General features: G+C 42.4%; 1 protein-coding gene across 1 annotated transcript in view; it reads left to right on the forward strand.

Moving 5' to 3' along the window:
* Nucleotides 1-26,912, forward strand: part of ARHGAP31 (Rho GTPase activating protein 31) — a 105,248-nt gene that overhangs the window by 51,454 nt on the left and 26,882 nt on the right. Inside the window, exons 2-6 of the mRNA XM_037045554.1 lie at nucleotides 5,904-6,006; nucleotides 9,097-9,241; nucleotides 18,709-18,791; nucleotides 19,518-19,625; nucleotides 20,536-20,678. Of these exons, the coding sequence (XP_036901449.1) occupies nucleotides 5,904-6,006; nucleotides 9,097-9,241; nucleotides 18,709-18,791; nucleotides 19,518-19,625; nucleotides 20,536-20,678 (582 nt within the window). The remainder of the gene's footprint in view (nucleotides 1-5,903; nucleotides 6,007-9,096; nucleotides 9,242-18,708; nucleotides 18,792-19,517; nucleotides 19,626-20,535; nucleotides 20,679-26,912) is intronic.

Genomic DNA, 26,912 nt, shown 5'->3' on the forward strand with positions numbered 1-26,912 from the left:
ACCCAGATAACAATGAAAACCCATCTGGAGAAAAATGACCAATCTCCTGTTCAGCAACACACTTCAAGTTTTTTTGTTTTAAAGGCTATTCTAGATAAATGAGTACAGAACTGTCCTCAGTGTCCCCAAGGATCTCACAAGTTACTAATGGGGATGACATAGGTACAGGTAACACCTGGTACCTTGTGCTGGATCAGGAGGCTTGCAATAAATATTGTTCAATTGAAATTTTAATGAAAAATTTTTAGAAAATGTAGTATGTTCTTATTGTTCAAAATTTAAAAGTAATGAGAATATACAGTCTTACTTAGCCCTAGCCCTAGCCTCCCAGTTCCTTTTTCTGTGGGCAACTAAAGTTATCCGTTCCTGTAGGGATACAACTCAAGTTATATGCTTCCACAGATATTTAACACATACTTCAGTGAGTTGTTTATCTAATCCTTTATTCTCTCTTAAAAAAAAGATGCTAGCATAACATTATGTTGGTTTTCACCTTGTTCTTTTGCTTAGTAATATATCTTGGAGACCATCCTTTATCAGTTCAGGAAAGTTTCTTCATTCTTTTTAATGGTCATGTAGTGTTCTACTGTGTGGCTGTGCAGCTTCCTATTGGTGGACAATCTTGTGCTGTTACAAAAATTGCTACAATGAATAGTCTTGTTCATATAAAAATGTTCTGTAATTAGGGTGATAAAAATGTTCTGAAATGGGATGGTTATTTAACTGTAAATAAGTATACTAACAACCACTTAATTGTATACTTTAAAAGGATGAAATTTATAGCATTTGAATTACATCTGATTTTTTAACTAAAGATTTAAAAAAGGAAAAGAAACTTTACTCAGTGAAAAACAGCCAGAGCTTGAACATATTTAAATTTTTTTGCCTTAGAAAATTAAAAAGCAATCAGCTTTTTTAACAGAGCAGAGAAACTTATACTTTTAAACTAAATACCACACACTTTCAGACTTTTCTTTAATTCTGCATTAGGCCAGGAGGCAGAGAGTAGAGACAAGTTAAAATAGAGAGAAGAATCAGAGGAAAAATTGGGGGGACAGCGACCTCCAGGCATGCTGAGACTCGGTGAGGCCAGGGAGGAGCGTGAGGGTTGCGGGCCGAGGAAGGGAGGGACAGAAACGAAGAGCAGGGACTGGCAGAGGGGGAGAGAAATGAGGGGAGCCACTGTAATATTGCTTAGATTTTCTGGGGCAAGCCAGGAAGTTCTCAGCTGACAGTCAAGAATAATGGAAAAGTAACTGAAAGCTTTATTCCATCTCTTGAAAAAAAATGCCACACAGTGGGTATTCATAGCACAGCAAAGCATCTGAATTCCTCATCTCTCCCCTGTGCTCAGCACCAGATTCTTGAAAGATTTATGTGCCGAGGCTCATCTCCCCGCAAGTATCAATTCTTCATCACCCACCGTGGCTCTTGGTCCTTTCTGTCACTTCAGTCAAGATGATGAATGTATCCATCACACTCAAAGGTCTCCTTGGTCCCTTCGAAATTCCTAACTCCTGCCTCTCCCTGCTTTGTCCCACTATAAATTAGTTTGTGTTTTCTAGAGTTTTATCTAAATGGAATATTCTGTGCACCCTTTTATGCTGTGGTTTCCACCACCCCTATGTTGTATCATGCCTCTTTATTTCAGGTTCTACTCCATTGTGTGTACACACCACTAGACATTACTTTGAAGAACAGGAATGCAGGACGGGGGTTGAGTGGTGGAATGAGATCTAACCAGTGTGAGACCTTCACAAAAATCCAGAATGGGGAGGGAGGAATGCCATATTTCCCTGCAACACAAATGTAATTTGCACATGAAAAAATTCGACTGTCGTGACCACATAACCGACCAAATAAAATGGTGCTTGTTCCAGTCTGTCTCCTGCTCTGATTGGGTCCTGGCCACACAGGGAACTGGGGCCGGCTGGCAGACATCACCGCTGGGGGGACTCAGGGAAACGATTTGACTGCTGGCCTTTTCTGCTCCAGACCCTTGACAAGATTAGGAATTGAGGAAAGAAGTGGCCCACAGTATTTATAAGTATAAAATGTCTTGTCTTTGTGCCAGGTTGGATGAAATGAGACAGAGGACTTTAAAGTGTTTATAAATGGTAAAGCATAAACCAAAGGCAAGGTTGTCTTTTCCATCAGAAACCACCTCAACATTTATTTTGTGCTCAGACGAGACTGTAACGTTTCAGATTGCCCATCCAGGAAAAACAAAAACTAAACAAAAAAGGAACTTAGAGAACCATCAGTGGAACAATTCAAAGAAGTTATAACATCATAATAAGCAACTCTGTGTACCTCCGTAGGAGGAGGCGGAGTTCGCCGGGTCCGGGATGAATCCCACAGAACCAGCTCTGTAACTCCGGCCCCAACCAGCATCACTCCTATGGCTACTTGACAATGGGAGCTTTCTTTCCTATCTAACTACTCAGCTATTTTGTGTCAAGCTTCTACTCTGCCCCAAATCATGGGTGTCTCTAATCGGATTGGGCCCCAGAGACAATAGTCAAAAGATTTCTGAGGCTTGACTAAACTCAGAAGCCCATGCAACACCTCCCACCAGTACCACCTTTAGATGCCTGCTACCCTAAGTGTGGGCTGCAGATTGGCAGTATCCCTAATCACCTGGGAATTTGTTAAAAATGCAAAGTCTCCCCCATTGGAATTTGCATGTTAACAAGATCCTAGTAATTTATATGCACACTGAGGAATGAGAAGCTATGGTCTAGACGGGTGGTTGCTGGAGGCAGCTGCTGCTGCTGGAGCTGATCTGGGGCCACCGTCTGAGGACCACCGCTCGGGGCTCTGCAACCAGATGACCAGTGAACAGATTAAGTGGATCCTTTCCCAGTTACTGAGCATGGTGGGGAAGCCCTACCCCTTCCACTCGGCCCCGAGGCGAGAATCCAGGAAGGCTGACACTCCTCAGGGCCTGTGAGCAGGGCCTCTCGCCTTGAGCTGTTTTAATACTGCCCCCTCTTTAAACAGAGCTGTGGATGAGAGGTTCTAGGGCCTCTGTACCAAAGCCAGAGTAAATGTATGGCACAGGCTCCATCCGGGAATGTGTTTTTCCCACCTTTAAAACAAACAGAGGCTGAGGCACCGCAGCAGAGAGTTATGGAAATGGGAGGTCCCTCTCGGAGGACTGGCTGGTACAGGTTGGTGGCGCTGCCCCACCCCTTTCATGGAGCGTTCTGTAAAGGCCCTTCCAGTTGGAGGCTTTTTCCTCGAGTTCTCCTTGGGAATACCCCCTGCATGGCACAACAACCACAGAACCCAGTACAGACGCACATGGTGCAGCACTCCAGGACTGCTAACTCAGAATGCGTTCACTCTCGGAGTCTCTTGCCTTTGTGTTAAGGAAGGTTTCACTGAAGTGCACGGTGAGGAAACCAACAGCGACGGATGTGATTCCCTTCAAATAGAAACATGCAACCAAAGGAGGACGCAAAAAGCCATTCTGAATAGCAGAGATGAGTGTTGACTGGTAGGAATTTGGTCAGCTTTGCCCCAATTGCCCATCGGGTGGGGGAAGGCAACCTGTTCCCACCGAGGTTGTGCCTCACAACTTATAAATTTACATCGCAGATAAGCTTCAAAGTAGAAATAATAACTGTCACTTTAAAGTGCTTATTATATGCCAGGCTCTGTGCTAAATGTTTACAGGTATTACTTGAATCCCAGCTATGAGGTTAACGTCACTGTTGTCCTCATTTCACAGATGTGGAAACTGAGGAACAGAATCCTTGCACATTTTGTCCAAGGTTGCAGAGGCGGTTGGGCATCCAGCCCTGTGCTCTCAACTGTAGACCACGTGTGGCAGGTTCCAGAGCAACAGTTTGGTGTGATGGGGAAGAGTCTACCGTGATTGTGCACAACAGGCATTAAAACAAACAAACACACAACTTTTTTTAAAGCATTGGAACTTTATTTGCTTGCTTGCTTATTTATTTATTGGCATGAGGGTAGGAAACAAAAATCTGACTAGGAGCCCTATTTTACAAAACAGATCAAAGTGTAGCTCTTTCAGTTGGAGGCGGCAGAGGCCCTGGACCCCGGCCCACTCTCACAGCCCCTCCACCACGCTCCGCTCCCACCCTGCATCACTCACAGGGAGCGGTCCCACCTCTGTGGTCTCTGGCCTCAGTATTTCCAATCCCAAGTCCACTCCCTGCCCTCTTCTCACCTGGGGGAATAAGAAGCTCCCCCAACCCCCGTTCTGGTCCTGAAAGATGGAACAAAACACGCCAGGTGTCCCAAAGGGGAATGGTTCTGGTGGGGCATGGCCTTTGAGAGATGAGCAGAATACTTTCAGTGTGATGAATTTTACTGAGTACCAGAAGTTACAATTAGTCGCTGAAGGGAATGGCAGGCAGTCATTTAGAAAGTATCGTGATGGCGAATCCAGGAAGAATGCTGAGTCTGAACATCTGGTGTCTACTCATGTGCAAGTCTAGTACAGCTTGGAACTGTGTAGAGGCACGATCATGTGCATTAAGCACTAATGGTCTGGTGTTTGTCTAATCCAAGGCATTGGTGGACCGGACCTGTTTAGGGGGAGTGAGCGCTGTGCTATCTCAAAGACTAGTCATGGACTTCCCACACCGTCTCTATGCCTGAAAACTTCAGTGCCTGAGGCTTGGGTAGTTCCGTCCCCAGCCCCATCCACAGCACTCTCAGGGAGGAGCCTCAGGTGGCTTTGTCCAAGGATCAAAGTGGCAAGTGACTTGCCATTCACTTCATGCCATCCAGAAAGCTTATGGCTGCCATTCTGGGTCACTGAGCTATCTGGGCCCATCAGGGTCAGCCCCAAGGAGAGAACAGAGTCACCATACTGTTCTACACAAGCACTCAGTGTCTGGAGTGGCAGGAACTCAGGAGGCCATGCTGGTCCCTTTTATGTAGTCCATTCAATACCGTTAATGACTATATTGAATGGACCACATCTGGTGGTAGTGGTGGTGATGAGGGGGGTGACTCTCGCCTTTAAAAAAAACACAACACTTTAACCTTAAATCACCTTTAACATTCTGGCAGACATTTTTCCAGTCTTCCTTTGCAATTTTTTTTACATAGCAATCTTGAGTGAGATAAGTAAATTTACCTGCACTTTGGTTTCGTCACTTGTAGAATAAACAATGGTTCTCCAGTTTTATTGCACAACAGTCACCTGAAGGCTTTAACATTTTTTTAAAGATTTTATAAATTTATTTTTAGAGAGTGGTGAAGAGAGGGAGAAAAAGAGGGAGAGAAAGGTAGAGGTACAGAGAAACATCAGTTGGCCGCTTCTTGCACACCTCCGATCAGTGCCCAGGCCTGCAACCCTGGCCTATGCCCTCACCGGAATCAGACAGATGACCTTTCAGTTTGTGGGACAATGCCCAACCCACTGAGCCACACCAGTCAGGAATGGAGAAGGCTTTTTAAAGCCCAGATTGCTGGGCTCCATCCACAGAATTTCTGATTCGGTGGATCTGGAATGGGGACTGGGAGTTTGCATTCCCAACAAGTTCCCAGGAGATGCTGGTGCTGCTGACCAGGAAACCATGATGGAGACCCTGTGAAGTGAGGAGACCGACCGAGTTGTGGGATTTCCAAGGTTCCTGCTGGTTTCAAAATTTAAGTGTTGCCATATTTTCCAAAAATGTTTAAAAACCCGGCTCTTAAAAGACATGACTTTTCTGAACTTTAAAAGAACCCTGCACTTTTTAAAAATATAAAAGAACATCTACCATTTACAAGTAATTGTTTCCACTTGTAGCTCATATGTGTTCCACACCTATTCCTCTTTGAAGCTACCTGGGTTGTTGTTTTTTTTTAAGAATATCTTTAAAGAACAGTCAGACTTATAGCTAATACTTTATTGTTTTTTCTTTGCCTTTACACAGTTCCATATGTGCTGAAGAGCTGTGCAGAATTTATAGAGACTCATGGCATCGTGGATGGAATTTATCGGCTTTCGGGAGTCACCTCAAACATACAACGGCTAAGGCAAGCTAAAAGAATAGCCCCCCAAAGAATTCTCTCAGGATTTTTTCTAGGTCCATATCTCTGTCCACAGGTGTTGGGGGTATTAAAAACCTGGGGGGAATGAGGGGAGGGTGGAGGGGCAGAAGATCCAGAGCTGATGTTTTCAGAGGCCTGTTCTTAATCTAATCAGGAAATTCTCTAGCCTGATGTAATTCTCTCCAACAAAAGCTCCTGAGGGCTCTCAGTCTGTTTCTTTATCTTATACTAGATTTGCCCTCCTACGGTGGATTCGCTGGAGCTCAAATGATTTCAATTTATGAGTTAGGGAAATATGATGGGTTATAATTCACTTGCTTACCCAAAGCTCAGTTAGATCCCATTACATAGTGTTCAAAGCTTAGAGACGGGTGTGAGTTTTTCTGTTGGCGTGCACTCAACGCGTGGTATTTCATCTGCTGGAGAGCTCAGAAGTCTGCATAAATGTGCATTTCTCTAACTGAAGCTGGTGTTTTAAACATGATTGGTTAAGAATCATTCATTATTGAAGTTAACTTCATTATTAACATTAATTTTAATAGTGAATGATTCTTAATTCTATGAACTTATCTTAAGCAATTCTAAAATTTATCCTTAAGTGTTTTGGAAGAAATTTCCATCACATTGAATTTACAGTATAATAATCCACACAAAACACAGATACGTGTGCCCTGGCTGGTGTGGCTCAGTTGGTTGGAGTGTCATCCCATAACCAAAAGGCTGTGGGTTCAACTTCGGGTCAGGGCACACACCTAGGTTGCAAGTTTGATCCCTGGTGTGGGCATGTGATGGAAGCAACCACTCAATGCTCCTCTCTTGAATCGATGTTTTTGTTTCTTTCCCTTCCTCTCTCCCTTTCTCTCTTTCTTTCTCTCTCTCAAAAAAAAAAAAAAAGCAATGAAAAATGTCCTTGAGTGAGAATTTAAAAAAACCCTACAGATATATGTGTGTGTCTATTTTATATGTATTAATTATAAAATAAAAGGAGTATATACCTCCTATATATGCAGTATACAGGGGGAGGCAAAAGTAGGTTTACAGTTTGTATGGAAAATAATACAGTAATTAATAAATAATGATACAAGAATAAGTTCAGGGGGACAGTGACCAGAAGGGAGAGGGGAGGGAATTTCAGGGGAAATAGGGGAGGGATTTACCGGAACTAGTATAAAGGACACATGGACAGCAACTAAGGGGGGGTGGAAATGGGAGGGAGGTGGGGGGGCCTGAGGGGGTGGGATGGGAGTAAAAGACAGAAAACTGTACTTGAACAATAATTAAAATTAAAAAATTTTTTAAATAAAAAATAAAAATAAAAATAAAGAATAAGTTCTGTGTTTTGTGTACTCACAACTATAAACCTACTTTTGCACCATCATGTATATATATAAATGTACAACATATATATACTATATAATATATATACTGTTTTGTGACTAAAACAATAGGTACTTTAACATGAAAAAGAACATATTTTATTAGATGTTACTTTTCTATATTTATTATATGTTTTTAGTTGTAAATGAGAGTTTAAAAACAATAAAAACATTCTTGTTAAGTATGGAAAATGTACCATATTTGCTTCTATAATGCACACCCATATTTGGTGCACATCACACACAGGATTATTATACCCATGGTATGTAATCATTATACCCATGTATATACCCACATTTTTATTTTTCCCTCAAAAATTTGGTCAAAAAAGTATGCATTATACACAGCGAAATATATGGTAAGAGATTGTGCAAATAATTCATTTTTTGTCTTCTTCATTTATTTGGTTTTCTTACCTTCCTTTACAAATCTCAAATCTCAATCGCAATAAAATTGTACTAAATGAATAAAACAATCTTTTTGTTCCTGGAGAAGTGATGGCTATAAAAAATAACTAGTTAATTGCAACCATAGATTTTAACAGAACTATGTGCTTACGTAATTTCATTGACTAGTGTGACATTTTTTAGACTTTCAATAGCAAATACTTTTTAATGGTTTACTCTTAGTTCTAAAATATACTACACAGTAGTTGATACCATGGAAGGACACCTGGGCAATAGTCATTTTTTTTTAAATTATGGACTGATCTTAACCTTCACAAGGGAAACTTTTGGCTAAATAAATGAATATGCTTTCAATTGTTCTTGTTCTGCCCTCTTAGAAAAGCACGTAACCATGAATATATGAAGCCATTGGTTTTCTTTTCTAGGCCCCACTCAATTCTGGGGGGGCTCTGACAGCATCAGGGATTTCCCTACCATTATTAATAGTGCAGAACCAAACTGCAGGACCAGCTGATCTGAAACGCTGGCTCCAGGAGTCCCGTGTCCTTGTCACTACTTGGCTGACCAAGTCAATACTCTCATTAAGCCTAACTTCTCTTCTGAGTTAAAACTTAAACGTGTCTTTTTTCAAACAGATTTTTAATTGGAAGTCTATGTTAGTTGAGTCGGGGTATTTGTGTTAGGAAATGTTTTTCATTGGAAATGAGGCCTGGACTCTGTCGATTTTTCCAAACACCCCACTACAGGTTGTTTAACAAGAGATTGATAAGTCCTTCTGTCCTGTGGGAGTCACTATCAGGCAGCCTAGGAGGTTCCAATCCTGCATTAAAGAGATCATTGATTAGGTTTGAGACTCTAGATAAAACAACTTTGTTGGAAGGAATATGTGGGGATGAGTGATAACAGTCTGACTCATCCTGGCTTTGTTCTCTCCTCCAAGAAGGAGGATTTCATTAGAACAATATTTTGGAAAAACCAAAATCTCTACAGGCTTTTCTTTGGCAAGCTGATTTCCTATTTCCCCACCGTTCATAACTGGGACTGTGAACTTAATGCCATGAGAAATCCGTTTGTAAGTGGACTTGTCTTTCTAATGACAGCTGCCTTCACAGGGAAGTCCAGACCTGAAATGGAAGTTTTCCCATAGCTTCCTTCTGCCTGAAATAGAAGGTCTTTTTGTATCGGGGTCAATATACAGTCAGATCAGCAGTTTAGGGTCTTTTTACCTCTAAGCTGCTGACATGGAGCACAGGTTCCTGGGATTGTTATGTCTCTGTCTGTGTTGTTTCAGGCAAGAGTTTGGCTCAGATCAATGTCCAGATCTGACAAGGGAAGTGTACCTCCAGGACATCCACTGTGTGGGCTCACTCTGCAAGCTCTACTTTAGGGAGCTGCCCAACCCACTCCTGACCTACGAGCTTTATGAGAAATTTACGGTAAGTATTTGGATTTCCATGATGGTTCCTGGGTGGGACGTGTGGATGAGCCAAGGAGAGTTTCGGCATGAAAATAATAATAATAATACTCATCAGATGGATGACATTACCTCAGCCTGGTGATGGACATAGAATGGCATAGTAAAGAAAGTAGGGTAGTGGGACTGTTTGTCTAATTTTTCTTTTATTATATTTTCAGAATCATGTTTGTTCTAAGAGCTGGGTTGAATTATCTCCAGGTTCATTTAACCAAATGTATCTTATTGCTTAGGGAGGAAACTAAGAACCAGAGAAGTGAAATGACTGGCCCAAGGTCACACAGCAGTACAGGAACCTGAGACTAATTGCTGTACCCACTGCTACTTATTTTTATCAAGTTACTCCTTCTGAGGTTTGGGGAAAGGGATGGGCAGGTAGAGAGGGGAGAGAGAACAGACAGAAGTCCAGAGGGAGATCAGAAAGCAGGGCCCTGGCTGGTGTAGCTCAGTGGATTGAGTGCGGGCCTGCGAACCACACTATCACGGTTTGATTCCCAGTCAGGGCACATGCCTGGGTTGCAGGCCAGTTCCCGGCAGGGGACTCATGAGAGGCAACCATACATTGATATTTCTCTCCTTCTCTTCCCCTCTAAAGATAAATAAAATAAAATAAAATAAAATAAAATAAAAAGAAAGCAGGGAAGAGAAAAGAATCTGGAAAGGCAGCCCAGAAGGAGCACAGGATAGATTGGGAGTTGGCTTGGTGGAGGGTGGATGGGCAAGAGCAGGACATCTAAAGAACAGATGTGTGGCCACCAAATAAGGCACCCATAGTGAAAGTAGAAAACAGAATAAATATTTAAAGGTTGTCTATAAAGATAGCATTAAAAAGAGGGCTTGAACATTTGATGCAGGGGTGGAGGAGGAGAGTTGGGTTTAACCAAAGTTGAGTGTTGGCCAGCAAAAGAGGAGTGAGTGAAATAATTAGCCATGAAATTTTGTCTGAATAAGAAAGGGAATGAGGGCAGAAAGCGGGTGTATAGCAGTGAAAAGACCAATGGGCTAATCATCCAGTGAGGTCAGTAGATTGCTAGACTGGGGTGGTCAGAGGGGATGTCCGAAACTAAGATTATGAAAGAGCTGCAGTTATGGCTAAGCACAGATGTACGCTCTGACCATAGGAAGGAATCTCTCTCATGGCTCCTGTAATAAACTTATTTTCAGCATATAAAATGTTCTTCAATTTGAAATGATATGGGCTAAGTAAAAGCTTTTTAAGAATTGGGCTTGGGCCATTAAAATATATTTAAGAGTTTTTAATGATAGAGGAAAACATAATGATAATTGGAAAATGTAGATATACAACTGTATATTAAGACATGATTAAAAAGAAAGACGTTCAAAAGATTGATAATCATTTATTTAATGATGGATTATAGTTTTCCTTGCTTCTTTCAAAATTGTATCTAAAGATACATTATATTTTTAATGAAAAAATTGGGCCAAACCCTCTAAAAAATATATACCAACTAATGTGGAAGTGGCAGTGGTTGGAGGACCCTAGGGAATCCGAGGGGACCTTGAGATCTAAGACAGAGGCAAATGAGCCTCCACTCTGAGTGGCCGGGTCATAAATAATGGCAGGCTCTGTCCATCAGACCACAGAGGAGTCTTTCCCGGAAACCAGGAGGAAGGATTGTGTGTGGGCCTCATGTGAATCTGCCAGACTATCATCACCATCTCCATATATGAGTATTTTCTCATTTTAAAAGTAGTCACACTTGGTGAAAGACAGTTTGGAACATGGAGGAAAGTAGCAAGACACGCCTTTGGTCTCTCCTCTTGAAGACTAAAGACAACTACAATAACATCTGGGTATTTCTTTCATTTTCTTAAATTTACTGTTGGCATGGTGTTTTTGTTTTTCCAAATTAAAACAAAATTGTATTTCAAACATTAAAGCAAGGCAGAAAAGTATAAGGGAGAGAGTATAATCACCTGAAATCCCGCACCCAGGCGTTGCTGCTATTAACATTTTAGGGGACATCCTACAGATCTCTCTCCCTCTCTCTCACACCCTCACATTCTCTCTCAACACTGGATATTTTCAGTTTGCTAAATTATTTGCTATTTTGAATCAAATTATATCATATTGTTGTAATCAGTACATAAGACTTTATTGTTTGCTTTCTACATTGTTTTAATTCTCTTATCGGTGCAATAGTATCACCCTTGACTATGAGAGAATATCATTGTGTTAAGAACTGAGTGAATCTAACTTGTTTGAACTAAATTTCATCCTATGACAGTTGGCATAGATGAGGAGTCTCATCTAGAAATTTCAGAACAGAAGTCTTCTTATCTCTCCCTCTTCTGTTCCCTGACGTTGCTAACGTTCTGTTCTCTCAGAGCAACAGAAAAATGACAAAGCCATATTATTGTCAACCTGTCATCAAACTAAGGAAATCTCATGTTGTGTTTAAACAGTTTATTGACACCAAGAAATAAAATAAGGATGTTTTGTTGTAACAACTGACTTCTACATAGTTAGAACCTAGTGAAGTTAATTACATTGAAGAATTGATCATTTGATAGAGATCTTTGAGCACAGTAATGAATTATACTGTGAGTGACGCGTGCACTGTTTTGCAGTGTCCGCAGCATCATGGATGAGACATGGGACAAATTCACACGGATTACTGAGTCCTGTGGCGGAAAAGGGCCGACAAGGCTACTCCTTCAAGCGGGGAGAGCCTCAGAACAGCTTGGCCACCCTCTCAGGGGGAGAGCGACTTGGAGCGGCCTCGGCAAATCTCTCAAGGGGAGAGTGCGCTGACCCTGGCCTAGACAGGCTTTTACTGTTTTTTTTTGCACAAGAGTTCAGGTACAACTTATTAATCACTGTCAGGCAGTAAACAGTAGATAGTATACAAAGAACCATAAGGGCTTCTTCTAAATCAGGGTCTGTCAGGTAAAAGGCTACAGAACTTTGGGAACATAAACTCTTCTTCTGTTCGGGCCTTTATCATTTAACTAAAAGCATTCTTAGCAAAGCAGGTTTCACAGGATTTTACATATCCTTTCTCAGGCCTAATTACCCAGGGAGCCCGCCATTCCCAGCACAGGGCTGCACCACCCTCAGTCATTGTTTTCAGGCTTAAGTCAGGCAGAGGAGGCAGATAGCCAAGGAATTCTCAGAGACTTCCCCCAGACAGACTGAGGACTCAGGCTTCATCAAAGCCAAGAAGTGAAGGTCCATCACCCCCTTTCTCCATAGCCTCCCAAGTCTTTCCCTGGGGCCTCCACGTGATCATGCCTGTCTTATGCCATTCCCTCCTTGGGGAATCTTATCCGTCATTGGCTAACTGATCAAGCATTGAGGGACAGTTAAGGAAAAAGGAGCAGAAGCAGCACTCCTGCCAGGGAGATAAGCTTTGTCTCCTTAGTGGCTTATGGTCCAAAGGTCACTCACTCAGCCTTAGCCATGGGGGGTTACAGCTCCTGAAACCAGGCAGGGTGGTCCCCAACATATAAGCAAACCTTTTCAGGGACATGGAAATAGCTCAATTACATTGTCTCACATTCTTACAATGATTGATTTAATCCCAACTTGCACAGTTAAAGTAGAATAATATCTCAATGAAATAACAATTAAAAAAAATTACTGGAAAAATAATAATGATTAATAGCTGCTATTTATTGTTACAAATATTATTTTGTTAGTTTTTATTTCATTTCTTTTATGAAGAGTAAACTGAGGCTCAGAGAGGCTCTTGCTTGAGGTTGTGCGAGGGTACAGCTGTTAAATGGAAGTGGACATTTTACGTGTTGTCTCAGAACTACCACATTATTTTAAAATAACAGTCAACAGCTCTTAAATGTGCTCAGGTATTAAATAACTTAATATAAGGTAAAGAAAGCATCCTAAACTAATGAACAATTCAATAATATTAAAAAAATTGGACAACTGTAGTGAGACTGACTGTTTCATAGTTTCCTATTGGAAGTGTAAGTTGTCTGGGCATCCCGAAAGTCTCTGGAAATTACTGTCAGGAAGTCCTAAAAAGCTCATATTTTTTATACACTAACTTTATTTCTTGGATTCCATTCTAAGATAATAGTCAGATATGCAAAAATAATTGATTTATGAGTATTTTATTGCAATAGTTATCAAATTTGGGGGAGTATGTGTGTGTTTATCAATAAGGGATAAGTTAAATAAATGATAATAAATCTGTTGTTTTCAATCCTGTGTATCTGTGAAACGTCACATTTCTGAAGCGTATTTAATGGCCACAATACAAAATAAAATAGAATAAAGCAGTATATGTAACTAAATAGAAAACGATACCAGAGTTTGTATTTGGTACTGGAAAGCCTGGGAAGGTTGCTTCTTTTGTGCTTTGCATGTGAGGAAGTTAGTGGTTATGCCTGGCGAGCCGGATAGGAGGTGAGTTTTTACCCTTCGTATTTCATATTAACTTTGAGTACATGTATTCATTTCATGTGGCTGCTGTAACAGAGTACCACAAACTTGGTGGCTTAAACAAGAGAAATGGAGTCTGTCACATTCCGAGAGTCCAGAAGTCTGAAATCAGTTTCCCTGGGCTGACATTAAGGTGTCCGCAGGGCCGTTCCAAAGGCTCTCAGGGAAAACCCATTTCTTGCCTCTTCCAGTTCTGGTGGCTGCTGGCATTCTCTGGCTTGTTGCCACCTCACTCCTATCTCTGCCTGTGTGATTACATTGCCTTTTCCTCTCTGTGTCAAATCTTCCTCTTCCTTCCTCTATTAAGTATAGCTGTGACCGCATTAAGTTAACGTCAGCCATGCTGGTGTTTCCTGCGATGGAGGTATGGTCCTCAGTACTGTCCTGGAAGTGGGGCACAAATGCGTCTGTTCGGCATTTTCAAATGAAGAGCAAAATGTGGACTCATTCACTTACTCATTTTATTCGTCAAACATCTGTTGGGCCTCTACTAGGTACACTATGTACGGCAAGTACAGTGCTAGGTGCTGGGGATTTCATAGTGAGCAAGACCTATAAAATCCTTGCTCTTGTGCAGCTTACATTTTAATGAGAGACAGATGATAAACAAATTTAAAGCATGGTTCTCTAAGTGTTACCAGTTCAAGGTCCCTGTGCCCGGTGCTTCAAAAGGCCAATATTCGAAACATCGGGGAAAACATTTTGGAAATGTTTTCCATGAGGAAAGGTTTATTGATTGAGGTGTCAAACTGGAGATGGTTGGGGATTAGGGGGTATGGGTGGCGGGCTCACTTAGAGCTTCCTTAAATCCATCTTAAGAGAGCCCGGAATTCAGGTTTCTTTTGTGCCCAGGGAAGGGAGGACAGGCTGGGCAAGAGGTGTGTGGGACGACCAACCCCAGACATCTCGGCGCCCACAGAAGTGGAGGGAAATCTCTGTCTTTTTGTGTCCTCCCACTTCCTTTGAGTCCAGTCTTGAGGCTCCTGCAAATCTTGGCCAAAAGCTCAAGCCTCAAGAAGAACTCCTCTAATATTAGCATATCTATAGCAAGAGCTATTCCTCTGAAGGCCAGGGGAGAAATTCAGACTGGAATTAAAATAGAGTCAGAGAGTAAGCATTTCATTGTTATGTAAGGAGAACTGTCGATAAGTATTATGAGGAGAATTTATGCAAGTACAGGGGAGAGAATGATGGGGACTGATATTTTTGTTAGGATAAATCAAACCTCTCTTTGTAAGGTGCTATGTGAATAGAGACATAGATGAAGTGAGGGACCACATTAGGCAACTTTCTGGGAGAAGAGGATGTCATGAAGGACCAGCAAGTGCAAAGGCGCTGTCGGGGGCTTACCTGAGCTTGCTTGGGAGAATGTGTGGGGGGCCACCGTGGCTGTTGTGGAGCACGCAAGGGGAAATGGTGGGAAACAGGGACTTTGCAGGTGGGCCAGATCCAATAGTCATGCTTGCTTCCACTGTGTGACAAAGGCAGGGAGGCAAAGAGACTTTCGGGAAGGACACACAGTGGTTACCTTTGGAGAATGAGGTACGCTGTTGAAAGAACACTAACTTCCTTCTGTGTATTCCTTTGGTCGCTTTGCATTTCAAAACTATGTGTACCAGTTACTTTCTTTTAATCTAATTGAGTAAATAATTTAAAATAAAACTTGTAATTTTTAAATAAGTAATGCAAAATACAAGGCAAAGGCTGTAGGTGGGGTATAGTTGGAAGGAGGAGCCCCTCTCTCCACCCAGGTGGTTTGTCCACACTGCTGCTGGGGCTGCACGGCCTAAAAATAAGTTTGCAGCGACTGGGCTGTTCCAGGAGAGAAACAAAGATCTAGAGAGCCTCTGAACAGGACTGGGGTGTGATGGGGAGAGGCCATGAATAATAAAATAAACACCAATCCCAAATGGGAGCTACAAGCACCAGGGGATGAGCCCGCCCTGCCTTTCAGAGAACAAAGATGACTAACAGCTTCCTAAAATGTTAAAGGAACTTTCCATGTGGTCTGTTAAATTCATCTACACCTTTATTCCCCAGATACATTTTTAGAAAGGGTGGGGGTGAGTGTGTGCAAGCTTGGCCAAGCTCATCCTAGCTTTGTGGGGAGAGGCAGAGAGGCCTCTCACCCCTCCCCCTTTGCAGGAGAGACTGTGGGAGGCGCCACTCTGCATTCCATGCCCCTCCCTCCCCCGGAGTTTCTCTCCCTTTCCTCCCTCAATGAAGCTCCCCCTTGGCAGCCAGGGTCCTCCCCACAAATGTTTTTTAAGTGACCACTCCCGGAAAGAGAACAGAGGTGTCAGGGTGCTTACTCCCGCCCCCCTTCCTGTCCTCGCCCTCTTCATCCTGCATGTCTCAAAAAGTAAGGATGGAGTCAGAAGCTGCGCTAATACTGGCTCTGTTTCTCAGGCTTGCAAACCCACCAGCTGGTCAGGGCACCTGTGTCTGTGCCCCTCCCACTCCCATTTTTCTCCCCACTTCTCCTTAGAAAACAAAATATCAAGCTTTTCATGTAGAGAATTTTGATTGCCTTTAACAATGGTAAGCTTCTGTATATATGTATTTTACTTTAATTAAATAAAAGGCACAAAAAATACCCCCCCAAACCTTAACAGATAAAGCCCTGGCATGGAGGGAAATGGAGTGTACTCAGTCATTCAACAAGTCTGGAGAGAGTGCCTGTGCACCAGGTACTGGGACTTGGCACATCCTGGCACTTACAGAACTTACATCTAGTGAGGGAGAGTAAACCTGATAAATAAGCACATTATTTAGTATAGGCAAAGGTGGTGAGTGCTGTGGGAAAAAATGGAGATGGGTGAGGGGGTTGGGAAGGCTGGCTGGGGCAGCGCCTTGGAGCTCTCTCTGGTTAGAACACGACAGACCCAGCAAGTGTAGCCTCGCTGGGCTGGCGAACAGAAGGTGCCCCGTAAAGTTAACTTCCTTCTATCTTTCTGTGTGTGAAAATTCTCATAACTGCACATTTGAACTTCACTCCTTATGCACAGCAAGCAGATGACAACTAAATGTTGAGCAGAGGTGAATCATATAAGAAAATCACAACATAGTCAGGATCTTATTTTAGTGGTATTGCAGGGGGCAGTACTTAAAAAATTAAAGACTATATTTTACAATATACGAGATCTGTCCAGAAAAATTCCAGCCATTGTTAATATAATGAGAATGGTTTGTGCAACATCGATATAACTTGTCAGTCAAAGAGAGTGGACTGAAATGCATGCATGTGGACAATGATGACTTCACTGCACTAGTCAGTGGGGGCTGTAGACACCATTGAGTGAGCATATGTACTATGTGGCCATCACATTCAAAACAACAGAGTGAGTAGAGCAACACACCCACAGCAGATTTTGCATTAAGCTTAAACATTCCTCTGCGGGAGCTGTTTTTCTGATTCAGTTGTGGCTGTGGGCAACCACTGATTGGCAGCTTCATCGAGGTAACGCATCTGGTCCTGCATCACGTCTCATGCAGAGCTTTTTGACAAAACACCAAACCGCCCAGGTGACTCAGCCCTCCTACATCCCAGATTTGGTGTCCCAGGACTTCTTGATTTTCCCAAAACTAAAATCACCTCTGAAAGGGAAGAGATTTCTGACCATTAGTGAGATTCAGGAAAATACAACAGGCAGCTGACAGCAGTTGGGAGAACTGTGTGAGGTCCCAAGTGCCTACTTTGAAGGGGACTGAGGCATCATGGTCCTGTGTACAGTGTTTCCTGGATCTTGTATCTTTTTCAAAAATTGTCTATTTTCTCATATTACGTGGCTGATTACCTTCTGGACAGACCTTGGATATGGGGTGGGCAAAAGTAGGCTTACAGTTGTGAGTACAGGAAACAAGGTGTTTATTCTTGTATAATTACTTATTCTTGTATTATACATTTTTTTCATATAAACAGCTGTAAACCTACTTTTACCCACCCTCTGCATAAATGTAAAGCAAGTTTCCAGCATAGGGAGGAATACAAGACTGTGTGAGTCATATGTGCCTATGGATTCAGGGTCATAGGAATGAAGTGAGCTCAGGAGCTCCTTTTGAAGTGTACCTTGGTCTTCGTTGGGTAATATGGGTATATGTATATGAAAGAACTCATGGAGCTATAGCTTAAGACTTGTACATTTTTAATATATATAAATTATACCTCACACAAAAAAAGAAAGATGTGACTGCTGTTGGTTGAACTTGAATTTAGGAACTGCTCTGATGACGGGAGCTCTGGAGTGCTCAGCCATATATGGGAAGGGCCCTTGAGCCTGGGCACAGGCAGGATAGGTTCTCAGGACAGGGATGCTGGGGAATCTGCCCAGGGACACCTGCATTGCTCAGAATTCCTGGACAGGCCTGTGATCACACTGCTTTTACTGAAACCCCTGCGGTAAGGGCCTCAGGCTGGAGGGAGGAGACAGCATACCCACACAGGAAACAGCAGAGAGCAAGACCTGGCAAGGCCACTGGGTCTCAGGGAAAAAGCTCTTATCTGGCTTGAGAAGGCACGTCTTCCCTGCTTCCCAGCATCTGCAGCCTGCAGCTGCTGAGTAGTAGCAAGGTCATGGAATAGTCTGAGGCTGGATGGGAAGTGGCTATTGGCACCCAAGAAGACAGCTGGCTCAGTAAACACAGAGCCGCCTTGTCATCTTTGCCTCCTCTGTCTCTTTATCTCTCCCAGAGTCTCTGTGACTCTTTCTGCCACACGAGACACAGTCGAGATTCTACACCTCCTTTACCAGATACCTAACACCCATCTGAGAATGCAGAGAGACTGAACAATCCACAGGCCTCTGTGTGTGTGCAATGCTAGAGGCTTCACGTATGAACCCTCAGAGATTTCGTTTGTTTTTACTAGAAAAGCATGCCTCTTGGAAGGATGATCTGTAGGCCTGGTTGGAAGGCTGCAGGACCAGAAGCCTAAATAAAACCAGCCGATGCAGGTGTGTGTCCACCCACTCGGGCACTCACTGGGTTTGTGTTCTTCTCTACAGGAGGCAGTGTCGCGTTGCCCAGAAGAAGGCCAGTTGGCTCGAATCCAAAATGTTATCCAGGAGCTTCCCCCATCCCATTATAGGTAAGCATCCTTGGTGAAAGGAAGTCACAGCCTCTCACAGGGGTATAATACTACCACAGATGCAGGCTGTCATCCTAAAAGGGAACAAATCCAGCAGACAGTGGCTTTCCTGAGGCATTTTGAGGTCAGTGAACAGGTCACTTTTATCAGAATGAGCTGATGTCTGACTAAGGACATTGAAGGGAAGGGGCAACCCATGTCCCAGTTACTCGCAGGAGTCTCACCCTAATTCTGATCACACAAGGGTAGCCTCACCGTGGTATCGTAGATTCTCACCCAGATTCATGGAGTAACCAAATCTGTGAAAACTCTGGTTTGAAAACAGTGTGACTGTAGCTCTTGAGTGGTAAGCATCATCCCATCCTTTCATTTCATTCTCCTACTGTAGCCCCCAATCTTACCACTTTTCCCAGTATTCCCTACGCCTGCCCATCTGTTACTGGGGGCAGATTTTGATGTGGTGTAAGATAGAACTTCCTAGCAATAATAGATGTTTTTCATGCAAGAATATCCCCCTTCCCCACCCTAGGCCAACATGCTGAGGGCCAAGAAAAGTAGAAAATTACTTCCATCAGTCTTGGTATCTTCCTGATATTCCTCCAAAACTCACAAGATAGAAATATTTATTTAGCCTGAGAAAGAGACTAAAACTTAGGAATTATCTCTAAGCTTCACACAGGCCCTAAAGTTTTTTACTTTGTAAAAACAAAAAATGAACCCTTTCAGGACCTTGGAATACCTGATTCGACACCTGGCCCACATCGCCTCCTTCAGCAGCCAGACCAACATGCATGCCAGGAACTTGGCCCTCGTGTGGGCGCCAAACCTCCTCAGGTAACCACCACACTCTCACCTCTCACCCCACCATCCCTGCAGTGGGCCCGAAACAGCCCACTGACGAAAACGAAGATTGGGTTCTTCAAAACTGAAGACCCTTGAAGACAAACCTGTAGCTAAGTTGTCTTTTGTAACACATACAGATTAAAGGTGATTTTAATAACCTAACTTCTTTGCCTGCTAAAGTAGAAACCCTGGGTTCTAAAGGCATTTTGTGGCTGTGACTGGGAGGTGACCAAAAGTTATGGGTCTGTATGTTACAATATCTTGAAAGGGCCTTTCTTGTCTAGGTCGCTCATTGGCTTTTCTTGGTTTCGGTGGGGTCACAGCTGGCTGTAACCTGAATCAGTTGCTTCATATGACTTTATAAATGATGAGCTGCCCCACAGAACAATCAGGTGGGGCAGAGCCTATGAAAAGAAATCAATTCCTGTATATTCACTAATAATAGTGTTATAGTCTTGCAATGTATAATTCCTGGTCATTGTTTTAAGTTTGTTCAGTGTGTTGGGCTTCACAGCACTTGGAGAGTCCCTTTAGTAGGTTTCAGTAGTTAAAATATTCACCCTGGCGGGGTGGCTCAGTTCTTTGGGGCATCGTCCTGTACACCAAAAAGGTTGCATGCTCAATCCCTGGTTGGAGCGCATATGAGAGGCAGCTGATCAATGTTTCTCTCCCATATCAAACTGTCTCTCTCTGTTTCTGTGGGTCTCTCTCTCTCCCTCCCTTTCCTCTTTCTCTAAAATCTATAAACATATCTTCAGGTGAGAATTAAGAATGCATATATTCTACAGATTAACAAACTGTATGCATTGAAGAGACGGGGCTTGGATAAAAGGCCCACTGGCTCCCCCTTACTGCTGTAGGGTTGACTCACTGAACTGAATGTGTTTCTTTCACAATTTAGGTCCAAAGAAATTGAAGCTACCGGTTGCAATGGAGATGCAGCGTTCCTTGCCGTGCGGGTCCAGCAGGTGGTGATCGAGTTCATATTGAATCATGTGGATCAAATCTTTAACAATGGCGCACCCGGGTCTCTAGAGAATGATGGTAATGGTTCCTCCTGGCATACTCCCCACCAGCCCATCCTCCTTTCTTGCCATAGTCATGGGCCCAAGAATAAGTTAGGGTGGCCCTGGTTCTAACTCTGAGTGTTGGCACTGTGTATATGCTGATTACTGTGTGTGTGCCAGTGTCTGGGGATTGTGCATGTGTGTGTGTGTGTGTGTGTGTGTGTGTGCAGCGGAGATGTGGTATGTTTGCAGATGGCTGTAGCATCTTTTTGATTAATTGCATACTTGGACTATCCCGTGAACATGGCATGATAAACTGTAATAATGTTCTATTGGTTTTATTAAGTTCTTAAAGTCTTCAAGTTACTATCTAGAGGCACTGGCAACATTCCTCCCTTTAACTATTAGATTTCATCTTTACTTTCAGTGTGATATATTTCAGAATACCCTCATGCTTTCAACTTAAGTCTTCAGTGAAATAGTTAAGAGGCAGCATGTTCATACTCACGTGTATATTCAGAATGCATTTTCTTCCCAAGCCTTTCCTGAGAGCTTGCTTTGCTCTTCCCTAAATCAGGCACCATCCATAGAAAAATGAGTGTGTTTGTAGGCGAGTGAATTTACAGAGACTAGTTGGCATACACTGTAGCCATATTTGTGAGAAAAATATAGCTACATCAGGCTGAGCACTATGGGATGCAAAATATATTTTTTAGTCCTATAGCTCTTATAATAGACAGTGAACCCTAGGAATGAATTGGGTAATGTTGCTTGAACTCATGTAAATTCAATTTGTAAAAACCAGAAATCCAGTTGATCAAGAAGCCTGGGAGAAGACGGTTGTGGAGTAGGTGGTAGCTACACTCACCTCCTCCCAGGCCTGAACCGGAATTACAAATAAGTTATAGAACAATCAGCCTACACAACCAACTGAAGATTAGGAGAACAGAAGTCTTATAACCAAGGACTTACAGAAGAAGCCACATGTAGGCTAGTAAGAAGGGTGGAGACATGAAAAGGGCTGACCCTGAACCCGTATGCAGCAGCTGAAAATCTAGAGAAATACCTCAGCTACAAAGGTTCCCTGTGAGGAATGTGAGGTCTCAACCCCATGCCAAGCTCCCCAGCCCAGAGCACCAGAGCCTGGAAGAGGAGCCCACATAATGTCTGTCTGTAAAAATCTGGGGATTTGGTCACTAGGGAAAGACAGGCATCTGCTAGAGACCGAGGTGCCCTCTTAAAGGGCCAGCTCATGAAATCTTGTTCACTGCCACTCACCCCAGGCTCTAGCAGAGGAAGAGCAGCTCAGAGCAGACTATAGTCTTGTGAGGACAGAGTGAGTTGTGTGGGCCTGGGTAGAAAGCTGAAGGGACAGCCACCAGGGTCCCTATACTGAGTCCCTCTCCCATTCTGCCCACAAACACCATCTTTCCTGGGTTGAGCACTCCCCTCCAAACTGCCCTGGCTTGCGGAGACTGCACAAGCCCCACCCTCCCATTCCCCTGTCACTCCAGCCAAGCTCGTGCGTGACCTGCAGGAGTCTACTGCTTGAGCAGCCTGTGGTAGAGACTTTCTTGAAGGGAGCTTGAGAGTGAACTCAGACAAAATCAGAGTTATCTGAGTTGGCCCTGGGTCAGAGACCATTTACCCTGCCCCCTCACACACAGTGCACCAGAGCACCAGTGCATGTGAAGTGCCCTGCTCCCTGAGGACCGGAGGACCTGCACCCCACCCCCACTGTGGGCCAGAGTAGCTGTGAACATTATCAGAATGCCTGAGAAGCTGCACCCTGTACCCCATGGGCCAGAGTAGTAGCATCCCAACCCGCCCTGGGAAAGCCACTGGCTCCACTCTCTCAACTCCCAGTGGCTGGCCCTGCTTAGCTTCACTGAAATATTGTTGGCAGACTGTGGCCATCCTGGTCCCCAATTACAGAAGACTCTCCAGGTGGTCTGGGTAGACTCTGGGAAGAACTGAGTTGTTTGACTCTTGAGTGGGGCCATTTTCCCCTCAGAGGCCAGACTAGCGCCACCATTCCCATGCAGAACTGTCTTTTCACAGGCCACACCTCTGTCTGTTTGGGCCTCAGCTAGCCTCACCCTAATGAATCACTGAGACCCTGCCCCACCACAAAGGTCCACAGGCACTTGGTGGGTAGAGCTGACCTTGGTGTACCCTGAGACTACTGCTGAGTAGCCTCTAACATAGTGCTGGTGCCAAGTCTGAATCTGTATCAATCTGATGAACACCACTCACTGAGTGGAACAGCACTCCATCACACAACTCACATACTGTCAGAGGCTTTTTTGCACACTGACTGAGCCTACCAGACAGTTAACAGGTGAGGGCAGATCTCAAGGAGATTTGGGCCTTTTGCTGACCTGTCCATGGATTCAGTGCCAGCAGAAATCAACCTTGGTGCACCCCTGGGCACCTCCCACACAAATCCAGGCCCAGCGGAGGTAGTCACAAACTGTGGATCACTTTGTAGCTCCAAACAGGTAGCCCAGCAACCATCAGTGGCAGCACCTGACTTCGACCTGCACTGGATTCCCTCCCAAGGGGCCCTAAATCAACGCACCCAGTTGTTCAGAACACAGAGTGTATGATCTCAGCAGACACCAGACTCTGTTGGGGCAAATTCAGCTTTTGAAGCCAGCCCCAGCTCAGCAGCTCATACATTGCTCTCAGGAGAAATACTTATAGCCAGCTGGTGGGGCAGCCCCACCCATGGCCAAGAGCACTCAAAACTCAACTACAATAGAAAGGCTCACATAACCCACACAAAGGACATTCCTGGAGCACCTAGCTCAGGGGTTCAGGAGACAGCCCATCTGTGTCCCACAAACACCTACTGTATAAGGTCACCATACCAAAGCATAGCAGATCTACCTGATACACGGGAACAAATATAGAGGGCAGCCAAAATGAGGAGACAAAGAAACATGCCTCAAATGAAAGTACAAGAGAAATCTCAAGAAAAAACTAAATGAAATGGAGGCAAATGAGCTATCACACAGAGAGTTCAAAACAGTGGTTATGACAATGCTCAAGGAACTCAGTGAGAACTTTAACAAGAGGTAATATGCATATAAAATGACACAGAAGCCATAAAAAAGAACCAGTCTAATATGAAGAATACAATATCTGAAATGAACTATACACTAGAAGGAATCAACCAGCAGGCTAGATGAAGCAGAGAATCAAATCAGTGATTTGTAAGACAAGGTAGCAAAAAACATGCAATCAGAGTAGGGGGTCAAAAAGAATTTTTTTAAAATGAGGATAATCTAAGGGACCTCTAGGAAAGCATGAAGCATAACAACATCCTCATCATAGGAGTACCAGAAGGACAGGAGGGAGAGCAAGGAATTGAGAACCTGTTTGAAGGAATAATGGCTGAAACCTTTCCTACCCTGGTGAAAGAAAACGTCATGAAGGTGCGAGAAACACAAAGTCCCAAACAAGATGAACCCGAAGAGGCCCACACTAAGACACATCATAATTGCAATGGCAAAAGTTTAAGACAAAGAAAGTGTCTCAAAAGCAGCAAGAGAAAGACAGTTAACTACAAGGGAGCTCCCAAAAGACTGTCAGCTGATTTCTCAACAGAAATGATTCGGGCTGGAGGGCTTGGCATAAAATATTCAAAGTAATGAAAAGCAAGGACCTATAACCAAGACTGCTCTACCCAGAAAGGCTATCATTTCAGACTGAAGGTGAAATAAAGAGTTTCCCAGATAAGAAAAAGCTAAAGAAACTCATTACCACTAAACTAGTATTACAAAAAATGTTAAAATGTCTTCTTTAAGAAGAAGAAATTTTTTTAAAAAGAGGAACATAGTTATAAGGAATAAAATGGCAATAAATATGTACCTATCAATAATCACTTTAAATGTAAGTGGCTTAAATACTCCAATCAAAAGACATAGGTAGCTGAATGGATAAGAAAACAAGACCCATATATATACTATCTACCAGAGACCCACCTCATATTAAAAGATACACAGGCTAAAAGTAAAAGGATGGAAAAAAATTTTTCATGCAAATGGAAATGAAAAAAATAGCTGGGGTAGCAATACTTATATCTGACAAAACAGACTTTAAAAACAGAGGCTCTGAGATAAAGACATTACATAATGATAAAAAGTCAATCCAACAATGAGATATAACCCTTGTAAATATTTATGCACCCAACATAGAAGCACCTAAACATGTAAAGCAAATCTTGATGGACACAAAGGGAGAGGTTGACGGAAATACAGTCATAGTCAGGGATTTTAACACCCCATTGACTTTGATGGATAGATTTTCCAGACAGAAAATCAACAAGGAAACAGCATTCTTAAATGTCACTCTAGACCAGATGGATTTAATTGATATTTTAAGATCATTCACACAAAAACAGCAAAATATTCATTCTTTTCAAGTGCACAGGGAACATTTTCTAGGATATACCACAGAGTAGGACACAAAACAAGTCTCAATAAATTTAAGAAGATTGAAATTGTATCAAGCATCTTCTTTGACCACTATGGTATGAAAGTAGACATAAATTACAAGAAAAAAACTGATAATCACAAACAAATGAAGGCTAAATAACATGTTACTAAACAATGAATGGGTTAACAATGAGATCAAGGAAGAAATCAAAATTTTGTTATCTTGAGAAAAACAAAGATGAACAAACAACTTAAAATGGGGGGCAAACAACAACAACAAACAACAAAAAGAACAACAAACAACTTGTGGGGCACAGCAAAAGGAATCTTAAGAGTAGCAATCCAGGCTGACCACAAAAAAAAAGCAAGAAAAATCTCGAATGAACAATCTAGCCTTACATCGAAAAGAACTAGAAAAAGAACAACACACAAAGCCCAAAGTGAGTAGAGGGAAGGAAGTAATAAAGATCAGAGCAGAGATAAATGACATAGAGACCAAAAAAAAGAATTTCAAAAGATTAATGAAATCAAGAGCTGGTTGCTTGAAAGGGTAAGCCAAATTGATAAACCTGAACTAGACTCATCAAGAAAAAAGAGATAAGGCCCAAATAAATAAAATCAGGTGGGGGTGGGGGCGATAAAGTAACAATTGACACCACAGAAATGAAAAGAATTGTAAGAAAATATTATAGACAACTAAATGCCAACAAATTGGATAATCTGGATAAATTCCTATTCTGGAAACACACAATTTTCTAAAATTGAATCAATAAGAATCAGAAAATCTGAATGGACTGATTACAATTAATAAAATTAAAGCAGTAATCAAAAAAACTTCCAACAAACAAAAGTCCCAGACCAAATGGCTTCACAGACGAGTTTTACCAAACATTTAAAGAACTAATATCTGTTTCTTCTCAAACTATTTCAAAAAATCCAAGGGAGGGAAGACTCCCAAGTCTTTTTATGAGGCCAGCATTTTCCTAATTCCAAAACCAGATAAAGACACTACAAAGAAAATCCTAAGCCAATATCCCTGATGAAAGTAGATGCAAAAATATTCAACACAATATTAGCAATACACCAAACAAGTCATATACCATGATCAAGTGGGATTTATTTCCTGGACGGCAAAGTGGTTACAACATCTGCAAATCAATTAACATGGAGCCCCACACAAACAAAATGAAAGATAAAAATCACATGATCATATAAACAGATGCAGAAAAAGCATTTGATAAAATTGAACACCCATATCTGATAAAATGGGTGAGAATAGAGGGAATACACTCATACTTCAACATAATAAAGTCTATATATGACAAACCCACATGTAATATTATACTCAGTGGGAAAAACTAAAATCATTTTCTTTAAGATTAAGAACAAGACAGGGATGTCCACTTTCACCACTTCATTTAACATAGGACTGGAAGTCTTAACCACAGCATTCAGACAAGAAGAAGAAATAAAAGGCATCCAAATTGGAAAAGAAGTAAACATTTTTGCACAGCAAAGAAAACCATCAGTAAAATGACAACACAGTCTACTAAATGGGAGAACATATTCACCAATGATGCGTCAGCTAAGGGGTTAATATTCAAAATGTATAAAGAACTCATACTACTCAACACCAAAAAAACTGAACAATCCAATTTAAAAAATGGGCAGAGGATGTGAACAGACAATTGTCCAAAGAGCACATACAGATGGCCAATAGATATATGAATGGCCAATAGGTATATGAATAGATGCTCAACATTAAAATCACAATAAGAGACCACCTTACACCTGTCAGAATGGCTATTATCAATAAATCCACAAATGAC

The sequence above is a fragment of the Sturnira hondurensis genome, unplaced genomic scaffold, assembly GCF_014824575.4.
Source record: "Sturnira hondurensis isolate 20B ecotype Veracruz unplaced genomic scaffold, ASM1482457v3 Scaffold0004338, whole genome shotgun sequence".
NCBI lineage: Eukaryota > Metazoa > Chordata > Mammalia > Chiroptera > Phyllostomidae > Sturnira > Sturnira hondurensis.